Raw genomic sequence first — 21,675 nt, 5'->3', positions numbered from 1 at the left:
GAGAAGCCGCGTGCCCCGTCTACTAGCCAGCCTTTTTGAAAAAGCGCGACCATTCTCTCTGCCTGTCCTCATCCAGTCAACGTACGCCTTGATCCCATCTGCCCCGCTCTCTGCTAATTTCCCTTGTTCCCTCTTCCCCCGTGCGCAACAGAAAAGTCTCGTCATCGCTCACCCAAATGTTCCAAAGACAGCCGGGGCCTTGCAGACTCATCAACACACCCAAAGGGTGCTACTTTGGCAAGAAGTGCAAGTTCTCTCACGACGTCGAGGCCTCTGGAGGAAGAAGCCAAACGTCAAGTGCTCCTTCCGCTTCCCGCACGGCCGGCCCTCCCGCCGACCACGTTCCTCGACCGTCTCCTCGACAGCCTCCTCGTCGTCCCACCAACGTGCCGTCCGGTGTGTGTGACTTCTTCTGGGGGAGCGGAGCGTGTGCGAGGGGGTTCGAGTGTCGCTTCAAGCACGTTAGAGGGGAGGGGGAGGCGGTCGCCAGCGTTCCAGACGAGGAGAACGGTGCTGCGGTAGATGCTGCCGACGACACCCCGCTCGATATCTTCTCACCGGAAGGCCTTGCCGCCGGCGCCGGGGGCGTGCAGCAAAAGCACCAGCTCGACCCGAGCGAGGTCCACAACTACCTCCAGGAGTTCCTTCGCGATGGCTTTGCCTTCACCTCTCCCAAGAGGGTGCAGGCGTTCGTCCGTATCCTGGCCAGCGTCAACGACGGCAACAAGGCATGGGTACGTAAAGCTGTCGCGCGCCGGTTGGATATGCTGGGTGACTGAACCGAACCTCAAGAACACGGACAGCGCGCAAGAACTATCGCGTGTACTAGTCAAAGTACGGACTCCCGATACAATATCTACCCTCATCTGACGCTAGTTTAGGGAAATGGACTGCGCCGGATCGAGGATGTGCTTCGCTTCAGCCCCGTCACAACGAGTGTGGGCACTCCGGCATCTGCAGCGCTCTCTTTCCAGAGGGGATACTTCCCACTCGTCCAGTTTCTTGCTTCCGACCTGGTGTTGAAGTCGACCCTGCATCAAAACGTGAAGTGCGCATCCCCAGACACCTCTCCGTACTCGGTCCTGACTCTTGTTTCCCAGTGCACTGTACTCAGCTGTGCTCAACAACCACGATGCCGTCTTTGCCACCCTCCAGCGCTGCATCTCGGAAATGATGACCGTGAAGTCGTGGAAGGATCACACGACTACATCCCAGCAGAGCCATCTCAACGGCCTTACGATGTTCAGAGCCCTCTCCACCGTGCTCCTCCAGTAAGCAGTCCTCTTGCAGTGTGTCCCTGCGGTTCTCATCCAATTCACGCAGGTACTTCCAGCGCTTCAGAAACAGTATCCGTGAACACGACAACATTCCCTCATTTGTTCAAGACCTCGCGTCCCATTTTAACAACTGGGCGGACGACGTCTGCTCGAACAGCCCGCGGTTCGAGGACTCCATCACCGCGGTCCCGGCGCAGACCAGGAACCTCGTGATCACCCACGTCCGGGACGAAATCGCCCGTCTCGGAGCCATCGTGGAGCGCGAGTCCGGGGTCGTGATGAAGCTCCAACTCGTGCTGCCCCAGTCCGCTCTCACTTCCGCACAGAAGAGACAGGCGTGGATCGCGCAGCTCGCGTTCGTGTACGACCCCCCGGGCGCCCTGCGCGCGAGCGGCCCGCGGCACGACAACGACCACGAGCTCATCCGGGACATCGCGATCGCGCCGACGCACGACGAGATCTTCGCCGCCGACGCGCCGTACCTGCCCGTCTTCAGCCCGGACGCGGAGCACCACCTCCCCGCGGACTCGATGGACCGCCACCTCGACATCCAGTTCCGGCTCCTGCGCGAAGAGCTCATGTACGCACCCCCTCACTCTATCGCGAGATCTCGCTGCATCTCACCCCTCCTGCACGCAGCTCGACCACGCGCACCTCGCTCACCGTCCTGCACGACGACCTCGTCCGCGCGCGGTCTCCCTCCCGAAAACCGGGCGACGCGCCGACCCAGCTCGAGAAGCTCCTGGCGGTCGGAGGCGGCGCTTACCGCACGACCGGGCCCGACTCCGCCTACTTCCAGCTCTACACCGGCGCCGAGCTCCTCCCGCAGCCGCCGTCCGCGACGCGGCGCGGACTCGCCGTTGCCCTCAGGCTCGACGCGCCCCCCGCCAGCACGGCACGCGACGCCAACGCCGACAAGCGCGCGGAGTTCTGGGCGCGCGGGAAGCGCCTGCAGAACGCGGGCCTCGTCGCGCTCGTCGTCGTCGCCGACGGGGCCGCGCGCGCGCACCTGGGCACGGTGACGTCGTCCGCGCGGGACCTCGCGGACTCGGCGCGCGGGAAGGACGACTGGGTCGCGGTCAGCGTCGCGTTCTTCGACGCGGAGGTCGAGCTCATGGCGCTCCGCGGGGAGCGGCTGTCGGGCCCGCGGGGGAGCGGGCGGTTCGCAGTGCTGGTCGACGGCGGGGTGCTGTTCGACGCGGTGCGGCCGTTCCTGCGTAAGCTGCAGACGGTCGAGCCGACGGCGATCCCGTTCGCGCGGTACATCGCGAGGGGCCCGTCGCTGGCGGGGGTCGAGGTGCAGCCGCCGCTGTACGCGCGCCAGCCGCTGTTCAAGTTCCGGCTGCAGTGTCTGGCGAGGGAGGGGATGACGATCGCGGACTTGGACGTCGGGATCCCGAAGTCTGTCGAGCGCGCGCGCGATCAGCTGAGGCGGCTGAGCGTGTTGGACCCCAGCCAAGCGGAGGCGGTCGTTGATACGTTCGTGAGAGAGATATCGCTCATACAAGGGTGCGTTTTTCGGTGGATCTGCGGGCGGAAAACTCATGTTCTTTCTTGTTTCAGTCCTCCGGGAACTGGGAAGGTTCTCTCGCCCCTCCCGTTTCGCTGCGGTCCGTCGCGCTGACGTCCTACTTTCTTGTAGAGTTATACGGCGAAAGAGATCATTCGCGTGTTCATCTCGAGCGAGGTCCGGCCTATAGGTGAGCATCCCGTTAATCTACTTGCGCTAAATACACTGATCTTGTCGTGCAAGTCCTGATCGCCTTCACAAACCACGCACTCGATCATATGGTGGAGTCTGTCCTCGACGGCGGCATCACGGACAAGATCGTGCGGCTCGGCAATCGCTCCGACAACGAGAAGGTCGCGCAGTTCTCTCTAGACAAGATAGAGAGAAGTGGGAGGGCGGAACGCGGGACATCGGCGTTCGACCGGTCGATCGGCGGCCAGTTCCGCATCATGAAAGAGTTGGAAGAAGAGATGACGAGGACGATGATGAATATCCGGCTCCCGCGCGTCAACTGGCACAGGATGGAAGAGTACCTGGACGAGCACCACCGCGCGCATGCGGACTCGATACGTACTCCGCCGACCTGGATCGCACGCTTTCATGAGATGAAGAAGTCCGAGGAAGAAGTCGCGGGAGAGTTCCACGACGTGCAACGCAAGAAGGCGAAGAGGGCCGCGTTCGTCGACGCGGCGTTGCATCGCACGATGTACGGCCTGTGGAGGAAGGGCGAGGACATTGCGTTCCTCTCTCAGCCGAAGCCCAAGAAGTCCAAGAAAGGTAAAAAGACGGCAACGGATGGCAACAAGGGGAACCCGACAGCTGCTAACGAGATCGCCGACGAGGCCCGTCTCTACTTGACCGATCCAGACTCGTTTTTTCGGTTTATCGGGGAACGCCAGCCGACTGTACCCCGCAAAAACCGGTGCGTAGAGGTGTTGAAGGCGACCTGCGACATGTGGTCGATGTCGCAGGCCGAGCGCACGATGCTTGCGGAGGCATTGGAAGACGATGTTCGCAAAGAGGCGTATCGTACGGAGGGGATCCAGTACGCGAAGCTAAAGAAAGAGTATGAGGAGGCGTGCGAAGAGTATGACCAGATGCGCGAGGAGGTGAGCAACAGTGATCTGTTCATCTACGCTCACCAGCTGACCGCCCACTCTTCTAGATACGGCGTCGCATACTCAGTGACTCCGACCTGATTGCTTGCACTACCACAGGAACGTTCATATCGTTGCCAGTTGCGAAGGCATTGCGCTAATCGTTCACTGTGATTTAGGAGCCGCATCCCTCACTTCCCTGCTTGAGGTATTTCCTCGTCTCTGACAGATATACCACCTCATCATCTAACGCTACACTGCAGAGCGTCCGGCCGAGAGTGCTGATGGTGGAAGAGGCTGGTCAGGTGCTAGAAGCTCATATTCTTGCGTCACTCGTTCCGTCAGGTCAGTCTATTTATATCGCCACCTGCCATTCTCTTACGTATCAATGCCAGTTCACCACCTCATCTGCATTGGCGATCCGCAACAGCTTCGTCCCACTCTCGCCAACTACAGTACGTGGGCAAAACGATGCTCGTTACAACTTCCCGTACTAACCGCCCGTTTAAAGCGCTTTCGATGGACAGTAACATCGGAAAAGAGCTGTATAGGCTCGACAAGTCACTCATGGAGCGACTTCACGACAATCAATACCCCATGTCCCAAATCAACGTTCAGCGCCGGATGCGCCCAGAGGTCTCGCATTTCATCAGGTTCGTAACATCTAATGAGCGTTCTTTGCGTGTTAACGCGGTTCTACAGAACGATCTTGTATCCTAAACTGGAAGACAACGCGCTCGTCCTCGAGTATCCGCACGTTCGAGGGATGCAGAAAGACGTGTTCTTCCTTGACCACCAGCACAAAGAGAATGGGACTGAAGACTCGGTGTCCAAGCACAACATGTACGAGGTGAGTCCTCACTGCCACCATCATGAACCTCACAGGTGATGGACTTGCAAATGGTCGCAGGTGAAGATGATCAAGGATCTCGTGCTTTACTTCCTCAATCAAGGAACATACAGCCAGGAAGGAGATATCGCCGTCCTGTGCGCGTATCTTGGTCAGCTACAGAAGTTTCGTGCCGCGCTGTCCGGTCTGAAGGTCAAGGTCATCCTGGATGAACGCGACGAACAGCAGCTGGCAAAGCAAGAGCTCGACGAACAGCCCAGCGTCGAAGAAGTCTCCGTTACCCAGCAGGTGAGGTCCACCATTATGTTAGATTGCGCAGGTCGCTGACGTTTTGATAGCTACGTTCTGGTACCGTCGACATCTTCCAGGGACGTGAAGCCAAGATCGTCATCGTGTCTCTGGTACGGAACTCAGGGCAAGCAGAACCCAGCAACAGATCGTCGATAGGGTTCCTGAAAGTGAGTTTCTTCGGCAGGCACCCTCGTCGCCGATGATGTTCACATGATGCAGAGCGTAAACCGCATCAACGTAGCTCTCTCCCGCGCGAAACACGGCTTGTATGTTCTCGGCAACACCGCGGACTTGCGACAAAATGATACATGGGCCACCATCCTGACCGAGATGGAAGCGCACGATCAGATCGGCAGCGCATTCCCCACCATCTGTCCCCGCCACCCCGAACAGGTGAATCTCATCTCTCAGCCGGGGGTGCTGACTCGAGTCGCGCCTGCCGGAGGCTGTCTGCGCAAATGCAATCTTCCAATGCCGTGCGGTCATACTTGCACAGCCGTGGTGCGTTTACCTTTCCCTCCTTTCATACTCGCGAAAGCTCATGAACGTCTTAGTGTCACGCAGTTCTCGACGACCATCGCTCGGCGTCGTGTCCCGCCCCTTGTACCCGCACACCTTGCGCACGCGCCCATCCTTGTCCTAAGCGCTGTTCGGATGACTGTGGTGACTGCGTCTTTCCCGTGTACAAGGTCTCGCTCCCGTGTGGGCATACGGCCCCTGTCCTCGAATGGTGTGTTATCGTGAACCACGATCATCTCACTCTTCCTGATATCTGATTCGCTTTTTCTTAGTCATGTCGTGGATAACATCGCCGAGTACAACAGTTGTAGTGTTCGGGTCCGCAAGCAGGTCCCCGACTGTCAGCATTGGGCGGTCATGCCCTGTCACCAGGATCCTTCGACTCACATGTGCAAGGAACGCTGCAACGCAACGCTACCGTGCTGCAAGAAGCAGTGCGAAGCGAAGTGTCATGAATGCAAGAACCTACCTCCCGTGGAGGAGCCGGAATCGAGCGCGACACCGACGGCGGTGCATATGCCACACAATTGTGGGCGCAAGCTCTACTGCCAACATCCATACCACAGCACGGACGTGACATGTCAGCGTCACTGGTGTCGTCGTCAGTGCCTCCATCAGCCGTGTACGAAGCCCTGCTCTGTTCCGTGCGAGCCCTGCATGGAGCCCTGCGCGTGGGTATGCGAACACGTGGCTTGTCCTCTTCCGTGCAGCGCAGTATGTTTCGCAGCTGGATGCTTTGAAAGCGGCGCAGCTCATGGCAATAATATCTCAGGTCTGTATCCGTCTTCCTTGCGACGAGCCATGTCAAGAAACCTTGTCGTGTGGACACCCTTGTCCATCTGGTAAGAACAATATCTCCGTACAAATTATCGTTGAGATTGCTGAATCGATTGCCATCCCAGTTTGTGGTGAACCATGCGCGGTCCAGACATGCGCACGGTGTCTCCTTGAGAATGCTGAACGAAAAAAGCGCCTCGACTACGTCAACTTGCTCACTCTCGCGCAGATTAATCTCCATTCCACCAACATCGAGGAGCGCCTCATCACCCTGACTTGTGGTCACATATTCACCGTAGAGACTCTGGACAGTCTATGCAACATGCGCCTTTTCTACGAAATCGACCCGGCCACAGGCCAGTATCTCTCCTTCAAGGCGCCTCCGCCTGCCTACCAGGCCATGCCGTTGTGTCCTCGATGCCAAGGCCCCGTCACCGCGCTCCGCTACGGCCGGGTCACCAAACGCGCCACGATGGACATCATGGAGCAGAACGTCGCGCACACCATGTCCAAGCACGTCGACGCCTGCGCCGCCGCGGTCCAGAACCTGATCGCGAACACTCTCCCGAAGCTCAAATCCAAAGTAGCGTCCCTCAAAACCGACTCTCTATCCACCGCGGCTCCACCGGCAGCAGCAGACGCGGCGCCCATCGAGCAAGCCGAGATGCTCCCCACGCACGTCCTCCGCACCGGCAGCTTCCCAGGAGCATCGGAGGGCCTCGCGGACCACGACGCGCGCGCGTGGGCCACGCTCGTCGGCCCCGCGCTCGCCGTCTACGACCGCGCGCTCGCGCTCTCGGCGACGCCCAGCGCGCACGCCACTGCGCACGCCGCCGCGCGGCAGACGCTCGCGGAGCTCGCGCGCCAGATGCTCACGACCAAGCCCACCGCCAACACCGACGCGCTCGAGGCGGACGCGCTCGCGGCGCTGGCGCAGCCGCCGCCGCACGCGGGCACGCGGTTCCGGATCGAGGCGTGCGTCCTCGCGCTGCAGGTGCGCGCGGGGCTCGCCGAGGTCGCGAAGGCGCGCGCGAAGGGCCTGGGCGGGGAGCGGCGGGAACGGTGGGAGGGGTTTGTCGGTCTGCTGTACCGGACGTGCGCGGTGGACGCGGAGAAGGTGCGCGAGGTCGCGGAGGAGGCGAAGGCGGCGCGCCAGGCGGCGCGGGCGGCGGTCTTGAACGTCGGCTTCACGTTCGAGCGCGTGCGGTGGGAGGACGTGTGCGAGCGGGCGGGGCTGGAGCGGTCGAGGGCGCTCGACCGGGTGAAGAAGATGGAGATGAGGAGGAAGATCCAAAGGACGAGAGATCTCATTTCGCAGGTTGGAGAGCACATCGAGAGGCGGTATCTCGATCACCGTGGGCTTGGAGAGCGCGATGCGGATGCTGCGGAGGCGCGGTGGTTGGACGAGCAAGTGTGGAAGAAGATCAATGTTTGGAAGAGCGACTGCGACAACTTCGATGCGGCCTTGGCCGAAAACAGGAAGTACGACCCGGGCTCTAGCATGCACGTGGGAGACGTTATGCGCCTCCTCAGTTTCAGTGAGTAAAATGATACATTGCATGACGCCGTTCTCACAGATACACAGCGGCGAAGGACGCCCCCCTACTTGCGTGTCATAACGGACATGTGTGCGTCGAGAAAGAGGTATGCACAGTGCGAAACAATATCCTGCCGAAGCCGCGCTGACTGAACGGATTTCGAGTGCGTCGGTTCTCCTGACGGACACAGGTGTCCAGAGTGCCGCTCAATAGTAGCATAGCTATCCGCTGGCATTAATGAACGCTTGACATGTAGATAAAATTTCACGTACCACCGCCGCCGCGTAGAGTCCCACACGGTGCGCCGAATGACATACCCGTTTCGAGCGAACTTCGGGATGAATCTAGGCCCCGCGGAAAACCGAGCCACCAAAGTCAGCCGATACGATGATGTGCGCAAGGGTACTGCGAGCCAAGGAACGGGCGGCGGTTCTATGACGAGGCAGAACGAAACACGCTACGAGAAGCCCCTCGTGCTCGACGCATAGCTAACCCGAACTCGGGGTGGCCACCCCAACTACCAGGCCTCGCGCGGACCGACCGTATGGCTGGTCCTAGCAGTAGCATGCCCTTTGGGCTTTCGTTCGGGCGCCAGCATCCGGAGGGACCTTCGACTCCGGACAGCAAGCGTCAGGACAAAGTCCCAATGCTCGCCAGTCGAGTGATAGGGCGTTGCGCAAAATGGTAGCAGCAGACGACAAAGGGTACTCACTGGATCCAGTGCAACGGCGCCCGGGGCACCTATCGAGAGCGACCGAATCTGCAAGCCGTTGGTAAGCGCTATTAACCAGGAGGTACTCCGAACGAACCGAGCGGCCGTAGGCAGCTCGCATGTGGCCTCAAGTCAGGGAGCGATGGTCACCCAGATACGCACCCAGAGCGGGCTGGGGGGGCTGGGATCGCGAAGAACGGGGCGCGGACGAGGAAGGGACTGACAGGCTATCAGTAGGGCACTCGGCACATTCCCCATCGCGCGGTGGGATGGTTTCCGGCTGAGAAGGCAGGCACCGCGACCAACAGCGGGCCGCCAACGGCCGACCAGGGTGACGCGGGGCAGAGGCGACTGGTTTGCATGTCGTTGGGAGCGCTGCTGCGGTGTTCTGGCGGTACAGCGATCTCGGCAGTGGCGACGTTATGCGGGGAGTTTAACGGAGCGCGAGGGGGAAGAAAGGGGATAGAGCAGAAGGAAGAGGACAAGAGATAGATATCGAGCTCGGATTACGACGCCTGCATGATGCACTTGAGACGCCCGTTGTCTTTCGCCCGGCCCGACATGCCGTCCACTTGGTCGCTCACTCATCACGGGAGGATACTACTTAGGCCACCGCAGCCACGATAGATGTCAACGCGCCGGAAGGCGCTCGAGTCAGCGTGCGAGCGAGTGCGCCCACTTTCCGAATTTCGAGCTCTCGAGATTGTGGACCGCGGCGGATGCCGGAGGGAGTATCAATTGCGTGCGGCGTTGACAGATTGACGAAGTGCGATACATACAGATACGCCTGGAGGCTCCCTTCGAAGCGGAAGGTGGTAGCACCAGCACTGAAGGTCGACAAGGATAAAAGGTATGTGGTCGAGCCGTGGCGTACGTTTCGACGCTCCATTAACGCGCGGTACTCGTTCACCTCCCTGACCCATCTGGCATCCTCGTGCAAAGAAAGACTGCCATCAGTATTTCAGCGCTGGCCGCCCCGGCACACCCCGCGCTCGGACGTGGTATGCTTGATACGTAGACGCTGACGCCTGTCCACATACCACCTATGGCGCTTTGTATTTTAGTCCTGCGCATGCCGAGCTGCCCGACATGGCTGTGCGACTTCCAACGTGGTGGACGGAGCAACGCAGGAGCGCCTATTTGGAACGGCGATACAGTTCCTGAGAAGCGAAAGTTCGCATCATCAGTAAGAAAAAGCCAGGCGGTGGACCCACACAGACGCGGCTTATCACTACCCAAGCGCAGAGCAACGGCCAACCCCTCTGAACTCGTCCGTCGCGTCACCGTCTGGCCTCCGCGTACAGATCTCCCAGAGCCCGCCCTCGACAGGCCGCATGCGCTTCATCACGACCTCGCCCACCAAAAAGTCGACCCGCCTCGCGCCCTCCGCGCGTTCCTCGTCCGTTTGGCACCGCGCCTGGCACGCCGCGGCGACTCTCGACCTCGTCTGGTCGTCCATGAGGATGTTGTAGAGGTCCGCCTCGGTGAGCGGTTCGTGGAGCGTGGCGTAGAGCGCCCAGAAGATGTCGAAGAGGGTGAGGAGGCGGTCGTGGACGGGGACGTCGACGTGCCACGGGAGACGCGGGTGGACGAGGCACGCGCAGCGCATGGGCGGGTCGGAGAACGGGAGCGCGAGCCATTGCGCGCCAGCCTGGTGCGATGCGGCGGCGTGAGAGCAGACGGTGTCCAGGGTTTGGCGGAGGTCGAGATACATGGGCGGCACGCTGGCGGGGTAGTAGGCGACGTGGCAGTTGAGGATGTATGCGCTGTCTGCAGGTGAGGGCGTGAGCGGGTGAAAGAGGAACCTGGCCAGCGGTGGAGAAGAGCGCGAGGGTTCGGCGAGGCAGCGTGGGCCGGGGCCTAGGGCACCGATGGAGCCGAAGCCGGCGAGAGTGAAGTTCGTCCGCCAGTCGTCGGAGACGCGCTGGAGACGCGCTCGGAATACGGGGCGGGGAAGGGAACGACTTGCACGCGGGCGAGATCTGGCGCTGTGACTTGGTTGGATGCGCGTCGGAGGACGTCGTCGAGAGACAGCTCGAAGAAATCGGGGAGCTCGTCGCGGTGCTCCCTCCCGGGCGTGGTGGTCACGAAGTCTAACGGGCCAGTTCCAGACATGAGGGAGTCAGCGAGAAGCCAAGTCGCGAATCGCGCACACCGCCGGGCGGGCGAGCATCGGGTATTATTATGTCAGCATTGATCTCCCAAATGCGGGGGCCGCGTCATCCCCGCCGTCGCGTCGTTTCCCCCAGATGTCGATGAACGACCGCAAACAGCCGCAAACACAGCTTACCATCAAAGAAGTCTTTGTCTACCTACTTATCTCTAACACGGCCGATATCCACGTCGGCGTCTAGACCATCCCACGGTCCTATCCACCGGCGCGTATCTGGATATCTGAGAGAACGCTGGTGACGGGTAAGCAGCTTCCACACTCGTCGTCGTCCGAAGAGAGTATTATAAAGGGCATGCTTTCTCTTGTCGGTGAAGCCGACAAGGCGCAAGACCAGCCAAAGACCAGCTTTTTCATGCCCTCACACACCCGATGCCACCTCTCTGCACCGATCCCGCCCTCTGGAATACCGTTCTGGACGACCGTTCCCGTTTCAATATCTTCTTCCTGTCGCCCGCCGTCTCTCCTGCTGCGATCAAGCTCCTCATCGCCCTCAGCGTTTTTGCCGCCGTCTGTTTGGGTACCATCGTTGGTATGAGCTGGAAGATATTTCATCAGATACGTACGTACGCAAGAGCACGCTTCGTGAGTGAAATACGAATTCCACCCTTCAAATCCTCATCATCTCCACCTCGTCACCAGCCATATCCTGCAGTCGCCCCAGAGGCCAGATCGCCATTGCTCAAATCCGCGCCTCGAGCCGACGCGCCCTGGTCCCACCACACGATACGACCTGTGCATAAAGCGGAAGGTGCCAATAGACACCCCGTGGTGCCAACCGAGCCTGGGGGATACACGAAGGTACGAAGCTCTCCGGCCTCGGGTTTCTCGCGTCATCTGATCTTCGTGTTCGCACGCAGGAGGCAAATAAATCTGCCAAGCGCAGAGAGACGGAGCCGCTCCTGGAGTGCAGGTCGCCGCCCGGGGTTCAGTTGGAGCGCACGGCGAAGTACGGCACAATGTAGGCCTCGTCGATTGTACCTCATGTGGTGTCAAGGGTTCGCCGCTCTGGCCAGCGAGGTTCTGGCGCGCTCGATCGGCCACCCCTGGTAGCGTACATCCTGGCTGCGACGTGAGCCGTTCTGCATCCATATCTTATCAGACGTCTCGTCGCATCATTCCGGACACCACAGCACGTCTTCGCCGGTAACATCCAGGTTCGTGCCACCCGTGCTCGCGGGCGTGGGCGACCAGACGAGCGCCGCGCAGCCCTCCGCGCACATCTCCGCCGTCGGCTGCGCGGCGTTCGTCCCGCCCGGCGCTACGCACACGCACGCGCACGCTCCTCGTCCGTCCCGCGTTGCCATTACACGAAGAGAGCACTCACCTGTCGCAGGGCGCCCCGCGTCCTGCGAGAGGACGGTCCAATTGGGGGGCTGGGCCTTCGCCTGCCACTTGTAAGTTTGCGCGTCGCATCAGCCTGCTGCTTCTCCCGGCGAACCAAACGGAAGCGGGGAGAGCAGCAGCGTACGGCCCACAAACATGTTCAGCGCGGCCCTGGGGATGCTGTGCGACGCGGATGCGATGCGGTGGTCGACCCCGATGCGCCGGGGGTGCCCCGACGCGCTCACGACTCCGCTGTCCCGCCTTCCTCGTGCGCCCGGGGCCCGGGGACCAGGCCTGCAGACGCGGGGGGATGCGGGGCCAGAGAGGAGGGCAAAGGAGGAGGACAGGGCCGGACTGGGAGAGCGGCGACGAGCGCACGGGCGCGGAACCATACAGGTTCGTGCGCACCGTGGCGTCGAGCGCGGCGAGTTCTATCGACGGCAGGGCTGGAGCGGAGAAGGTCCGACCACCACGTGGAGTGTCCGCCGACGGCCAGCTCTCGCGCCGCTCGAAGGGCTCTCTTCGGGAGTACGGCTGGGCCAGTGACTACAACTTGTACGAGATGCGTGGCAATAAGCGTCCGTCGACGGACGAAGGAAGGTGTGGAGGAACGCTTTAGGCGAAGGGAGGTCACTAGGCCGAACGACGGGGTCGAGCGCGGCGCCCGCGATGAGATTATGGGTAGTAAGTAGAGGGTTCCGAGTGCCACAAGCGGGGGCAGATCCCCAAGGGTGGACGCCAGAGAGAGGCACGCAACCGCCTTGCGCCTTGGAAAAGGACAGTCGGGGAAGAACAGCTGCCCCATGCTCTCATTACCGGGAGGCCAGGGGACGCGGACACGGAGGGAGGAGCATAAGCGCTGCGCGGTGCGCGACGCGACGCGGCCGCACCCGCCTACCACAGGGCTCCGCCCTTACGGGCGATACTTACAAGGGGAGCAAACACACGCGGCCGCGCGATGGATAAGGAAGGCGATCGGGCGAAGATGCGCCCGCTTTCCGCGGGGCCAGGAATCGTCCCCGCGCGACCAGCCGCCGCCGACACAAGCCTTCTCGCGCCTCGCGCGTACTGGCCGAAACCCGCTGAGTTGTCGCGCGGAGGGCCGCGGCGGCATACCCCGATCCTCTGCGCCTGCGCCGACTGCAAAGACAGTGCGCGCGCGAGGACCGCTCACCCGCTACCCCGCGAGTACTACTTACCCGACGGCACAGACGTGCGCACGACTGAGCCCAGGGCCCGACCCCTGGGAGGAGGAGGGCTCTATTCGGCTCCGTGTCACGCATATATAGTACGTTGCATGTCAGAAAGTCTGTGTCGTATTAGGCGCCGTTTTACGGGCGTGCTTGCGTGCTCGCGTGTAAGACGGGCGGGTGCTCGCGTGTAAGACGGGCGGCTGCGCGCGGTGTTGACGGCTGTTTGTGCAGCAGGCGGGTGAGGGCGCCGAGGGAGGGGCGCGGGCGCTGGCGGGGCGAGAGAGAGAGAGAGAGAGATACATAAGCGGAGGTCCGAGGGACACCGGACGTCGTCGTCGTGCATTCCAGTAGGCTCGAAACCAGCCCATCGGTAACCAACCCGACTTTCAGGCTGATCTGTCCTGGATCAGCGGAGTTTGAAAGTCGGTATGTTTACCGACGGGCTGGTCCAACCTGAAGGCCCATTTGGGGGAAGGCCCAAAAAGGCAATCACGTGAGTTGGACTTGGAGAAATCTCGCGATTCTGCCTCCAGCAGGACAGCGTTGGCGAACCTCTGCGGACGCTCTTCCTCATTCGTCGCTCCTGTGCTGTGTATATGCATGTTCAATAGTCATCTATATCTAAAGATGGATTCTCCTCCTCCGCAAATCCTCCCTTGTCGCTGTCATAGGCCCTAAAATAGTCGTCCGTGCTCCCTGTACTGGAGCCTGTGTCGCTGGAGTCCGACTCGTCTGCATCGTCCGCGTCAGCCTGACTGACACCTGCGGCCGGCGCATCGACCTGCTGGAAGCGTCAGCTTCGTTATCAGCGTCCCAGCATGCTCTCCACTCACTGGCTCGCACGCTGCTGCGCCATTGCCGCGCACGACCGCGTCGGAGCTCTCGGGAACTGTCATGTTCGCCACTGGCGTCCCGCGCAGGCGCTTCTGGAGCTGCGTGAACGATTCGTTGTAGGCCTTGAGAGGACCGTCTTGAAGGGCTCGGAATCCGACATCCATGATGTTCGGGGTTACCGCCTTCGCATCTCCACGAATGCATCGGCCCAGTTGCAGTTCGAATATCCCGTGAGCAGAGATTGAGTCTTGTAGCGACGTGATGTCGCGGTCGAGCTTTGGGGTGCCGTGCTTGTTGCCCAGCCTGCTTCCGAAGCCCGTGTTTATTTGGGTGGCGAGGGCACAGAGAGCTGTGACGCAAGGCGAAACCATAGACAGCCAATCCCACGACGCATTGCTGCCTTGTGCTTTGTAGATGCTCTGATAACTCGGTCAGCACATGCAGTAAGGGCTTAAACAGCGTTGTCTGACCTTGATCCAGAGATTCATGTGCTCTTGGAGTAGGTCGACAGGGACCCATGAGTTCGGCTTTCCCGTCGGATTGACGAGCCAGTTCTTGATCATGATATTGCTGCCAGACAGTGTATGGTCAGATAGGCTCCGGGTAGACGGCGACATGCACAAGACATACCGCAAGGGTGTCGGCCAAAGGGAGGTCAGTGCATGCAAGAGATGCAACACCTCATGCGCGTACTTCGTCCGTCCGCATCCTCGGTAGGCTAGTGCGAGCTGTTTGAGGGCGCGAATGATCCGTCCGGAATAGCCGCCCTTGATCGCGTCTGTGAACTCACGGAAGAGGAGTGCATCGCGGAGGAATAGACACGCGTTCTCGAACACCATGTCCCCGATCTGCAGTGGCTCGGCAAAGGGGTCGAATGCTGGTTCTTCGGACAGCGTGTCCCCACCAGCAACCTCAAAGGTGTCTAACCTCGCCTGGTGAGAGGGAGCTCGCGGCGCAATGGGAGCACGCGCACAGGGAGCTCGCGGCGCAACAGGAGCTCGCAGCACGGGAGCGTGCGGCTCAACAGGAGCGCGCGGAACGGGAGCACATGCAGTGGGAGCACGCGCAGCGTGAACTTGCAGTGCAACAAGAGTACGCGCACATGCTGAACCAAGAAGCCGCACAAGCGCAGTCTCCCAGGGGGCTGGTGATGTCCCCTCCATCCGCTCGCCCTCAGGGCTATGTCATGTCGAGCTCGTATCTTCAGCAACCCCACCCCTCACCTCCGCAGCCCCAGCCCCAGTACGCAGCAGAGCCTCCCCATCCTCACCCCATCTCCACGGTGCTCTCTACAGGTTCGCAAGTGTCCCATCTTCTTCAGGATCACCCTCCTCACGGTACAAACACCACCTCTGCTAGTCAGTCTCGGCAGCCCTATGCGTTGTCTGTCGGGCATGGCATGTATAATAGTCAGTCGGAATATCAATATCAAAGCTAGTTTTATGTATCTATCGCATAATTCTCCCACTAGAGGGCACACACGTCGACGCCACTCTCCTGCTGGAGACAGAATCGCGAGATTTCTCCAAGTCCAACTCACGTGATTGCCTTTTTGGGCCTTCCACCCAAAGCGCCCTCGAGATGGACCAGCCGGTCTGGAGAGGACCACTTGTGGCGCAGCGGAGTCCGAACCGACCGGCTGGTCCCGAGCCTAGCATTCCAGGTCGCCCCCCCGGGGCAGTATATATAGTGGCGCTTGTAACTTCGACTTGCTAGTCCAGCACGGTACCTCTCTCACGCTATGCCGGTTCTGTGCAATGACCCATCTCTCTGGCAACAGGTGCAGCACGTCGTTGTCGACTGTTATCTTCCACAGAACATCTGCGTCCTCAATACACCTGCTGCACTTGCGTCTTCCATCTCCCTCTTCATTTCACCCGCCGTGTTTGCCATCCTTTTGCTCGGTGCCATGGTTGTGATCAACTGGATGGTCTTACGTCATCTACGCACACACGTAAGAAGGCGTGTCGTGAGTACCCATGACTCAGCACACTGAAGTCAACGTTCATCTGGCGCTCAATCCATCTTTGTCAGCCGTACCCACCCCTGGCGCCAGAGGCCAGATCCCCATCGCTCAAATCCGCCCCGACCCCCGACGCGCCGCGGTCGCACCACCCTTCTGGGATAGACCTTGGCCATACGGCCCCTTTCGCTCACAAAGGAGAAGGTCCGAATCGCCATACTGTTGATCCGTCCCAAGCGAGTCAGGGATACATAAAGGTGCGGCTCCCTCAAGGGCTCTGTCCACCACCGCCCTTCAATCTTTGCCTTGCTCGCAGGGGACGTCGACAGTCCTGAGCGTAACAGGACGGAAGGTTGTCATCTGAAGACCCGGGAGGGAGTGCGCGCGGCCGCCCGAGGACTGGTGGGGTTTCGACGGCCTCGCCACTCAGGCAGACGTTATCATCTCCCATCCGTTTTATCGAACTCAGCCTGCCTGTGTGTATACCGGGTTCTCGCCGTCAGTACTATACTGGTTTCCAGGACGCCCGGTTCTTGTTTATCATCGTAGTCATAAATTTTCACCGACGTATTCGTGTCTTGTCGAGCATCTCTACAGCTTTTTCGCCGTGCTCGTCGGAGGTGGGGTGTCATAATAGGGTTCCGGAGATGGCTGTGGTCAGCTGATGGACAGACGGTCCGCGTTGACCCTTCTTTGCCAGGAGGTTTTGGGCGACCGGATTTGCGTATTGCGTCGTCACGTCGCTACACCCGGGGTCGAGCAAGACGGGTGCATCGCGAAGTTGTTTCGAGACCTTGGTCCGTGGACGGACCGCGAACGCAGGCCTGGATGAACAGAACGTCGCTGGCACTGCTTCCGACAGCCGCGCAAACGTCAGGCGTCATCAGGATGGTCGCCGGTTGAAGCATGAGGACTCGTGGAGAATTCCGGGTACTTGGTCGGGTGGTGGTGCTGCGCTGGACCAGGCATCCAGAAGCCGAACGCCAACGTCATTGTAGGCTGAACGTACAGCCAGACCATGTACTACACACTTCCGAGGACGGATGATCGATAAATGGTGAACGACGCTGGCCTCCCCTCCCATCGACGTCCTCTCCAGGCGAGAAGGTCGGACGAAGATTCTGCACGGAGCCATATCAGCGCCCCGCAACCACGACAGCTCGCAGAATAACGCAAGGCCCCTCGTGCGCACAGCACCACACCGCCGGGCGCCCGCAACACACACCGCAGCACTTCCGTGCGCTCGCGGGCACAGAACCGCCTGCGTTTGCAGGCGTGTCCACTCCCAATTTCTCGGGAGTGTGACTCATCCGTGGGATGAGTGGTGGGGCGATCGTCCGCCCCCATAAACCGCACGACGGCTCACGCAGGCAGGCAGCGTGGTCGGCGGGCCTCCGATGCAAGGTCGAGGACGAGGGGGACGACGTGGCGGGGAAGACGACCCCCGCCTGTCGGGCAGCGTGTATGCGGGGCGACCCGGGGCTCGGCTTCACTATCGTATGGTGCGTCGGAGAGGGAGACACCTCCCGCCGACGGCGAGCGGCCGTCGGGTGCGCCGATAGGGCGTGGATCTGGGTCGCGAGCTGGAGGGGCAACTCACCGGCGCGGAATACGGGATGTTGGGAGGGCCCAGGGAGCGGAAACGACCTGTGCGCGGTGTGAGCACAATTAAGCACGTACGGAAGGAAGTGTAAAAGACCGCGGAGCGCCCCTCGTGCTCACGGCACCACTACTTCCTCCACCTCGCACGTCCTACTTCGACGTGCGGAATCAGTACCTGGGGATTTCACCCAGGTAAGTACGTGCACAACGGCGCCGTTGGCACAAAAGCCGCCTCGCTGTGCGAGGCCAGCTGGTCTGCGTCCGTCCCCAGTACGTGGACGGACAGTGTCGCGGGGCAAAGGACGGTGCGTCAAAGAGGGGATCACCTCCTGCCGACGACAAACGCGGAGCGTCGACCGCCGGGTGAGTCGATAGGGCGGCGCAAACGCGGAAGAGAGATAGGGTACATGGAGTACTCGCCTGCGGGTAGAAAGCGGACAGGGAGGCAGGCAGGACAGCAGAATCCAGTGGAGCCAGGTAGAGAGCGATTGCAGAATAGGGAGACGCTCAGGGCGTGGGCGCGGGGTCCGTGCGCAGAGTCGCACGCGGAATATGGTGCCGCGGTGGACCCAGCGTGCGTGCGGGATTTCGTGCGGCCCGAGCAACCGCCGCACTTAGATTCGAGCTATTTCTTCGAGCCGCTCGGTGCGAACAAGTGCCTGGCTAAGCGAGGTCGGTGCCTGAGCAAACGGCGCATACGTCCCACTCGGAGAAATGAGCCAGATCGATATCGTCCTGTGCACTGTGTGCGGGTTACATGGCGTCGATCACAGAGAATCATTCGTCGCTCTGGTACCGGACGTCTAATGACTGCGGAAGCCGTCCAGGGTGCCGTAGTACGCAGGCTTGGGCTGCAAGTTCTAAGGCGCACCGAGGGTCAGAACGACCCACGGGGAAGAAGCGCAGTGAGAGACACTCACGTCGTCCCAAGGGCACCCATCACCTTCCCCAGGGAACGTCCCCGGGATCCACGAGTACTGCGGCCACACATATCATCAGCCTCCTGTTCGCCCATCACGCAACCTAAACGCACCTCGTCCGTGAAGTCCCACACCGTCACGCCGACGCACCTTTCGACGCGCGCGCACGCCCCGACGATCGCCGCAAAGTCGCGCCGTTGCTGCTCCAGCCCTTCCTGCGTGGGTGGAAGCGTGAGGAAACGCACGTCGAGCTCCGTGATCGCGACTCGACGCCGAGCGCGGTGAGTTCCTCGAGGTTCCGCTGCACGTCTTCGGGCACCCTGCCGACGATCTCGTGCGCTTGGACGCCGACGCCGTCGAGAGGGACCCCGGCTTTCTTGAGCGCGCGGACGAGGCTCTTCATCGAGGTTGACTTGGGTCCTGGATGGGGGACGGGGGTATGAGGACGAGACTGACGCAGGATTGAAATAAAACGCACCTGTGCCGGTGATGTTGTACTCGTTGATGTATAGCTTCGTGTGCGGGTCGGCGGCGCGGGCAGCATGGAGCGCGATCGGGATGTAGGAAGTGTTGAGCACCTGGTAAAACTGCGTTTCGCGCCAGGTTCCGTCGTCGTTGAAGGGCTCGTTGATAACATCCCAGCTGTCTGTTCCGGCGATCAGGGGGACAGTGGGGCGACAAAGTAAATTGGACCTACAGCTGCAGGGCGCGATGAGCGCTGAATGACGCGAAGAAGAGCGTGAAACGACTCACATATCACCCGCCCAATGATGCACGATGTTGAAGCAGTGCTCTCTGACGACCTCCGCAAGCTCAGGAGCCGTCCAGTTGGTGTCGGTCACCCAGTCCGGGATGCGCTGGTACCACACGCAGTTGTGTCCTGCACCGCGACACGCGCACAGGGGGAAGGACATCCAGATTGGTGACTATATGCGCAGGAAAATGCGACCAAGGACGTACCGCGCATCAGCTTTCCGCTCTGCTTCGCCAGATTCACGATCTGGTCCCCCTGCTCGAACGTGAACACCCCGCGCTCCGGCTCCGTCGAGTTCTGCGCGATCGAGGGTGTGTGAGCGCGATAGAAGCATACCAGAAGACAGGAAGACGGACCCATTTCATGGCTTTGGCGGACGTGAGCTGCCCGAAATTCGCGAAGCTGTCGAGGAGCGCGAAGTACGCGGTGTCGTTCAGCTCGTCGTTGTTCGTCGCCGTCCCGAAATAGAGCTTCCCATTGGACCGAGCCGCGAGGTTCGGTCCTTGGGGGACGGAGGACACGTCGGGATGGGATGAAGGAAGTGAAAACGCGAGCAGGGGGGGCAAGAGGAGCGCAAGCGGTAAGATCCAGTGCGGCCTAAGCATGATTTGGAAGGTGATATTGCGCCGCGCCAACGTCCAGAGAGCGCGTTAAGTACACATCCGGAGCCTGTGTGGAGAGCCGCGTCGGGAAGCGGTGTTTTTTTGAACGGCACGGCAGGAGGTCATGCTCTGGACGCGGTTACGGCAGGTCGAGGCCACAAGGTGTGTCTTCTACCATTGTCGGACTGCTTGCGCGTCCGCAGAGCGCCGGGGAAGTAGAGGATGTATTGGACTCGGCGAACTTCGAGGGCAGCTGACAGGAGGGGGCGGGCCGCGCGAGCAAGGTGGTGCTGATGCTGGTGCTGGAGAGCGCTGGAAAGCGTGGTCGTGGTCGGGATCGAAGAGCAGGCCGTCCCTTCGCGGGAGACGCGCTCCGTCGCCCGGATTTTGCCGAATCCGGGCGCCCGTGGCTTGGGACTCGACCTCCGCTGGTTCAATGACTGGATCGACTACCTCATCAACGTTGATATTGAACGCCGGCACTGTGCGTCTCCGACCCCCCCCCCCCTCTTCCGCCGTTGCGCTAATGCGCGCGACTCTTGAAACGGCGCGGACGACAATGTTCGAACCGGACAGTAACGTTGTCGCCCCACATACGAGGTCGCGTAGCAGTGCCGAGCTTCCTGCAACGACAATGATTATACACGTCAGCTCGAGAGTGGGCAGCGTCAGGGCCGCCTACGGACTCCCTACCCGTCGTGCTGCATGCGCAACATCTTCGTGCGTCTAAGTTCATGGTTGCAGTAGGGCCAACGGAACGAACTTATCGGTCAATAAACTTGGAGAACTTTTACAAAGCCACTATTCTGATGGATCAAGATGCGTTCTGCGCATTAAGCATCCTTTCGAACAGATGATCCTCCCCGATCTCCCACAAGTCCTTCTCCGCCCTCAGCTCCCGCCTCAACGTCGCCTCCGAGAACCCCTCATTCATCGACACCCACTCACCCTTCTCCTGTCTCAGCGCACGGACCGCTTCAACCACCCAATCCTGGCAGTCCCACTCCCAATCGTGCAGCACGACGCGCTGCGCCGCGAGCATCGCGTGCAGCCGCTCCATCGCGTCCTCCGCGACGTATCCGAGGGGGTACCCTCCGCAGATCGCGGCGACCTTGAGCACGTTGGGCACGCGGATGGCCTCGAAGTGGAACGACTCCATGTTGCCGGACATCTGGAAGACGTCGGCCTCGCGGGTGCGCGGACCGATGGCGACGAGCGCCCAGTGCTCGGTGCGGCGGGCGTGGCCGTCGAGGTGCTGCTGGAGGACGAGGAGGAGGCGGCGGCCGTCGGGGATGTTGGTGGACATGACGTGAGGATGGTGACGGAGATGGGTGTACGGTGGTTGGGTCGCAGATGAGGTGCGTTCGAACGAGATCGATGAGCCGTGCTGACCCTTTTATGTGCAGGGGACACACAATGGGAGTGACCGCGGCGCCTATGTTACTCCGGACCGCTCCTTAGAAGCTCGGTCGGTGTGTGCAGTCCTTTGTTCGCTTCGTGTGGCGGAGATGTGGAACTTATATGTTCCGTGTTCTCTTTCAGGTCCCTTGTGCCATGCTTTCATCGGCCATTGTGCCCTTCATATGGGCTCAACCACCCTCGCAGCGTGGCGTGTCTCATACGCGAATCCTAGAGCGTCGCTATAAAACGCAAGCTGGGAGGCCCGAGGACCCCTCACCCGGCTTCTGAGTTGACTCCTGCTGTTGCTATTATATCATCCCTCCCGACCCTCTCTGTCTC

The 21,675-nt window shown here is 60.8% G+C and overlaps 6 protein-coding genes across 6 annotated transcripts; 2 read left to right on the top strand and 4 right to left on the bottom strand.

The window, feature by feature from the left end:
• Positions 1 to 176: 176 nt before the first annotated feature.
• BXZ73DRAFT_56354 (uncharacterized protein) lies at positions 177 to 7,867 on the top strand (the record flags this gene model as incomplete). Its single annotated transcript, XM_048021465.1, has 21 exons — positions 177 to 734; positions 793 to 834; positions 882 to 1,048; positions 1,101 to 1,271; positions 1,324 to 1,857; positions 1,917 to 2,786; positions 2,841 to 2,859; positions 2,920 to 2,977; positions 3,031 to 3,896; positions 3,953 to 4,008; positions 4,114 to 4,229; positions 4,280 to 4,339; positions 4,396 to 4,537; positions 4,587 to 4,734; positions 4,795 to 5,022; positions 5,073 to 5,192; positions 5,245 to 5,526; positions 5,580 to 5,755; positions 5,817 to 6,258; positions 6,317 to 6,386; positions 6,447 to 7,867. 21 exons carry the CDS (start codon positions 177 to 179, stop codon positions 7,865 to 7,867), a joined length of 6,546 nt encoding a protein of 2,181 aa, XP_047871790.1.
• Positions 7,868 to 9,802: 1,935 nt separating this feature from the next.
• Positions 9,803 to 10,180, bottom strand: BXZ73DRAFT_56362 (uncharacterized protein; the record flags this gene model as incomplete). The annotated part of the gene is made up of 1 exon (XM_048021467.1): positions 9,803 to 10,180. One exon carries the CDS (start codon positions 10,178 to 10,180, stop codon positions 9,803 to 9,805), a length of 378 nt encoding a protein of 125 aa, XP_047871789.1.
• A 933-nt stretch (positions 10,181 to 11,113) lies between these two features.
• On the top strand, positions 11,114 to 12,613 carry BXZ73DRAFT_82380 (uncharacterized protein; the record flags this gene model as incomplete). Its single annotated transcript, XM_048023699.1, has 7 exons — positions 11,114 to 11,303; positions 11,397 to 11,542; positions 11,602 to 11,702; positions 11,739 to 11,813; positions 11,899 to 11,985; positions 12,078 to 12,138; positions 12,161 to 12,613. 7 exons carry the CDS (start codon positions 11,114 to 11,116, stop codon positions 12,611 to 12,613), a joined length of 1,113 nt encoding a protein of 370 aa, XP_047871788.1.
• Positions 12,614 to 13,864: 1,251 nt separating this feature from the next.
• BXZ73DRAFT_107508 (uncharacterized protein) lies at positions 13,865 to 14,933 on the bottom strand (the record flags this gene model as incomplete). Its single annotated transcript, XM_048016925.1, has 4 exons — positions 13,865 to 14,041; positions 14,094 to 14,513; positions 14,565 to 14,664; positions 14,725 to 14,933. 4 exons carry the CDS (start codon positions 14,931 to 14,933, stop codon positions 13,865 to 13,867), a joined length of 906 nt encoding a protein of 301 aa, XP_047871787.1.
• Positions 14,934 to 18,462: 3,529 nt separating this feature from the next.
• BXZ73DRAFT_93205 (endo-beta-1,4-glucanase) lies at positions 18,463 to 19,938 on the bottom strand (the record flags this gene model as incomplete). Its single annotated transcript, XM_048026602.1, has 8 exons — positions 18,463 to 18,519; positions 18,580 to 18,636; positions 18,693 to 18,830; positions 18,851 to 18,999; positions 19,058 to 19,221; positions 19,333 to 19,459; positions 19,540 to 19,630; positions 19,690 to 19,938. The coding sequence occupies 8 exons, from the start codon at positions 19,936 to 19,938 to the stop codon at positions 18,463 to 18,465; spliced, it is 1,032 nt and encodes a 343-aa protein (XP_047871786.1).
• Positions 19,939 to 20,749: 811 nt separating this feature from the next.
• On the bottom strand, positions 20,750 to 21,241 carry BXZ73DRAFT_56357 (uncharacterized protein; the record flags this gene model as incomplete). Its single annotated transcript, XM_048021466.1, has 1 exon — positions 20,750 to 21,241. One exon carries the CDS (start codon positions 21,239 to 21,241, stop codon positions 20,750 to 20,752), a length of 492 nt encoding a protein of 163 aa, XP_047871785.1.
• Between the last annotated feature and the right edge of the window lie 434 nt (positions 21,242 to 21,675).

Source organism: Epithele typhae (genome assembly GCF_022376455.1).
Source record: "Epithele typhae strain CBS 203.58 chromosome Unknown BXZ73scaffold_113, whole genome shotgun sequence".
Classification (NCBI taxonomy): Eukaryota; Fungi; Basidiomycota; class Agaricomycetes; order Polyporales; family Epitheliaceae; genus Epithele; species Epithele typhae.
Note: the sequence above shows the minus strand (reverse complement) of the source record. Positions and strands in the feature narration are given on the sequence as shown.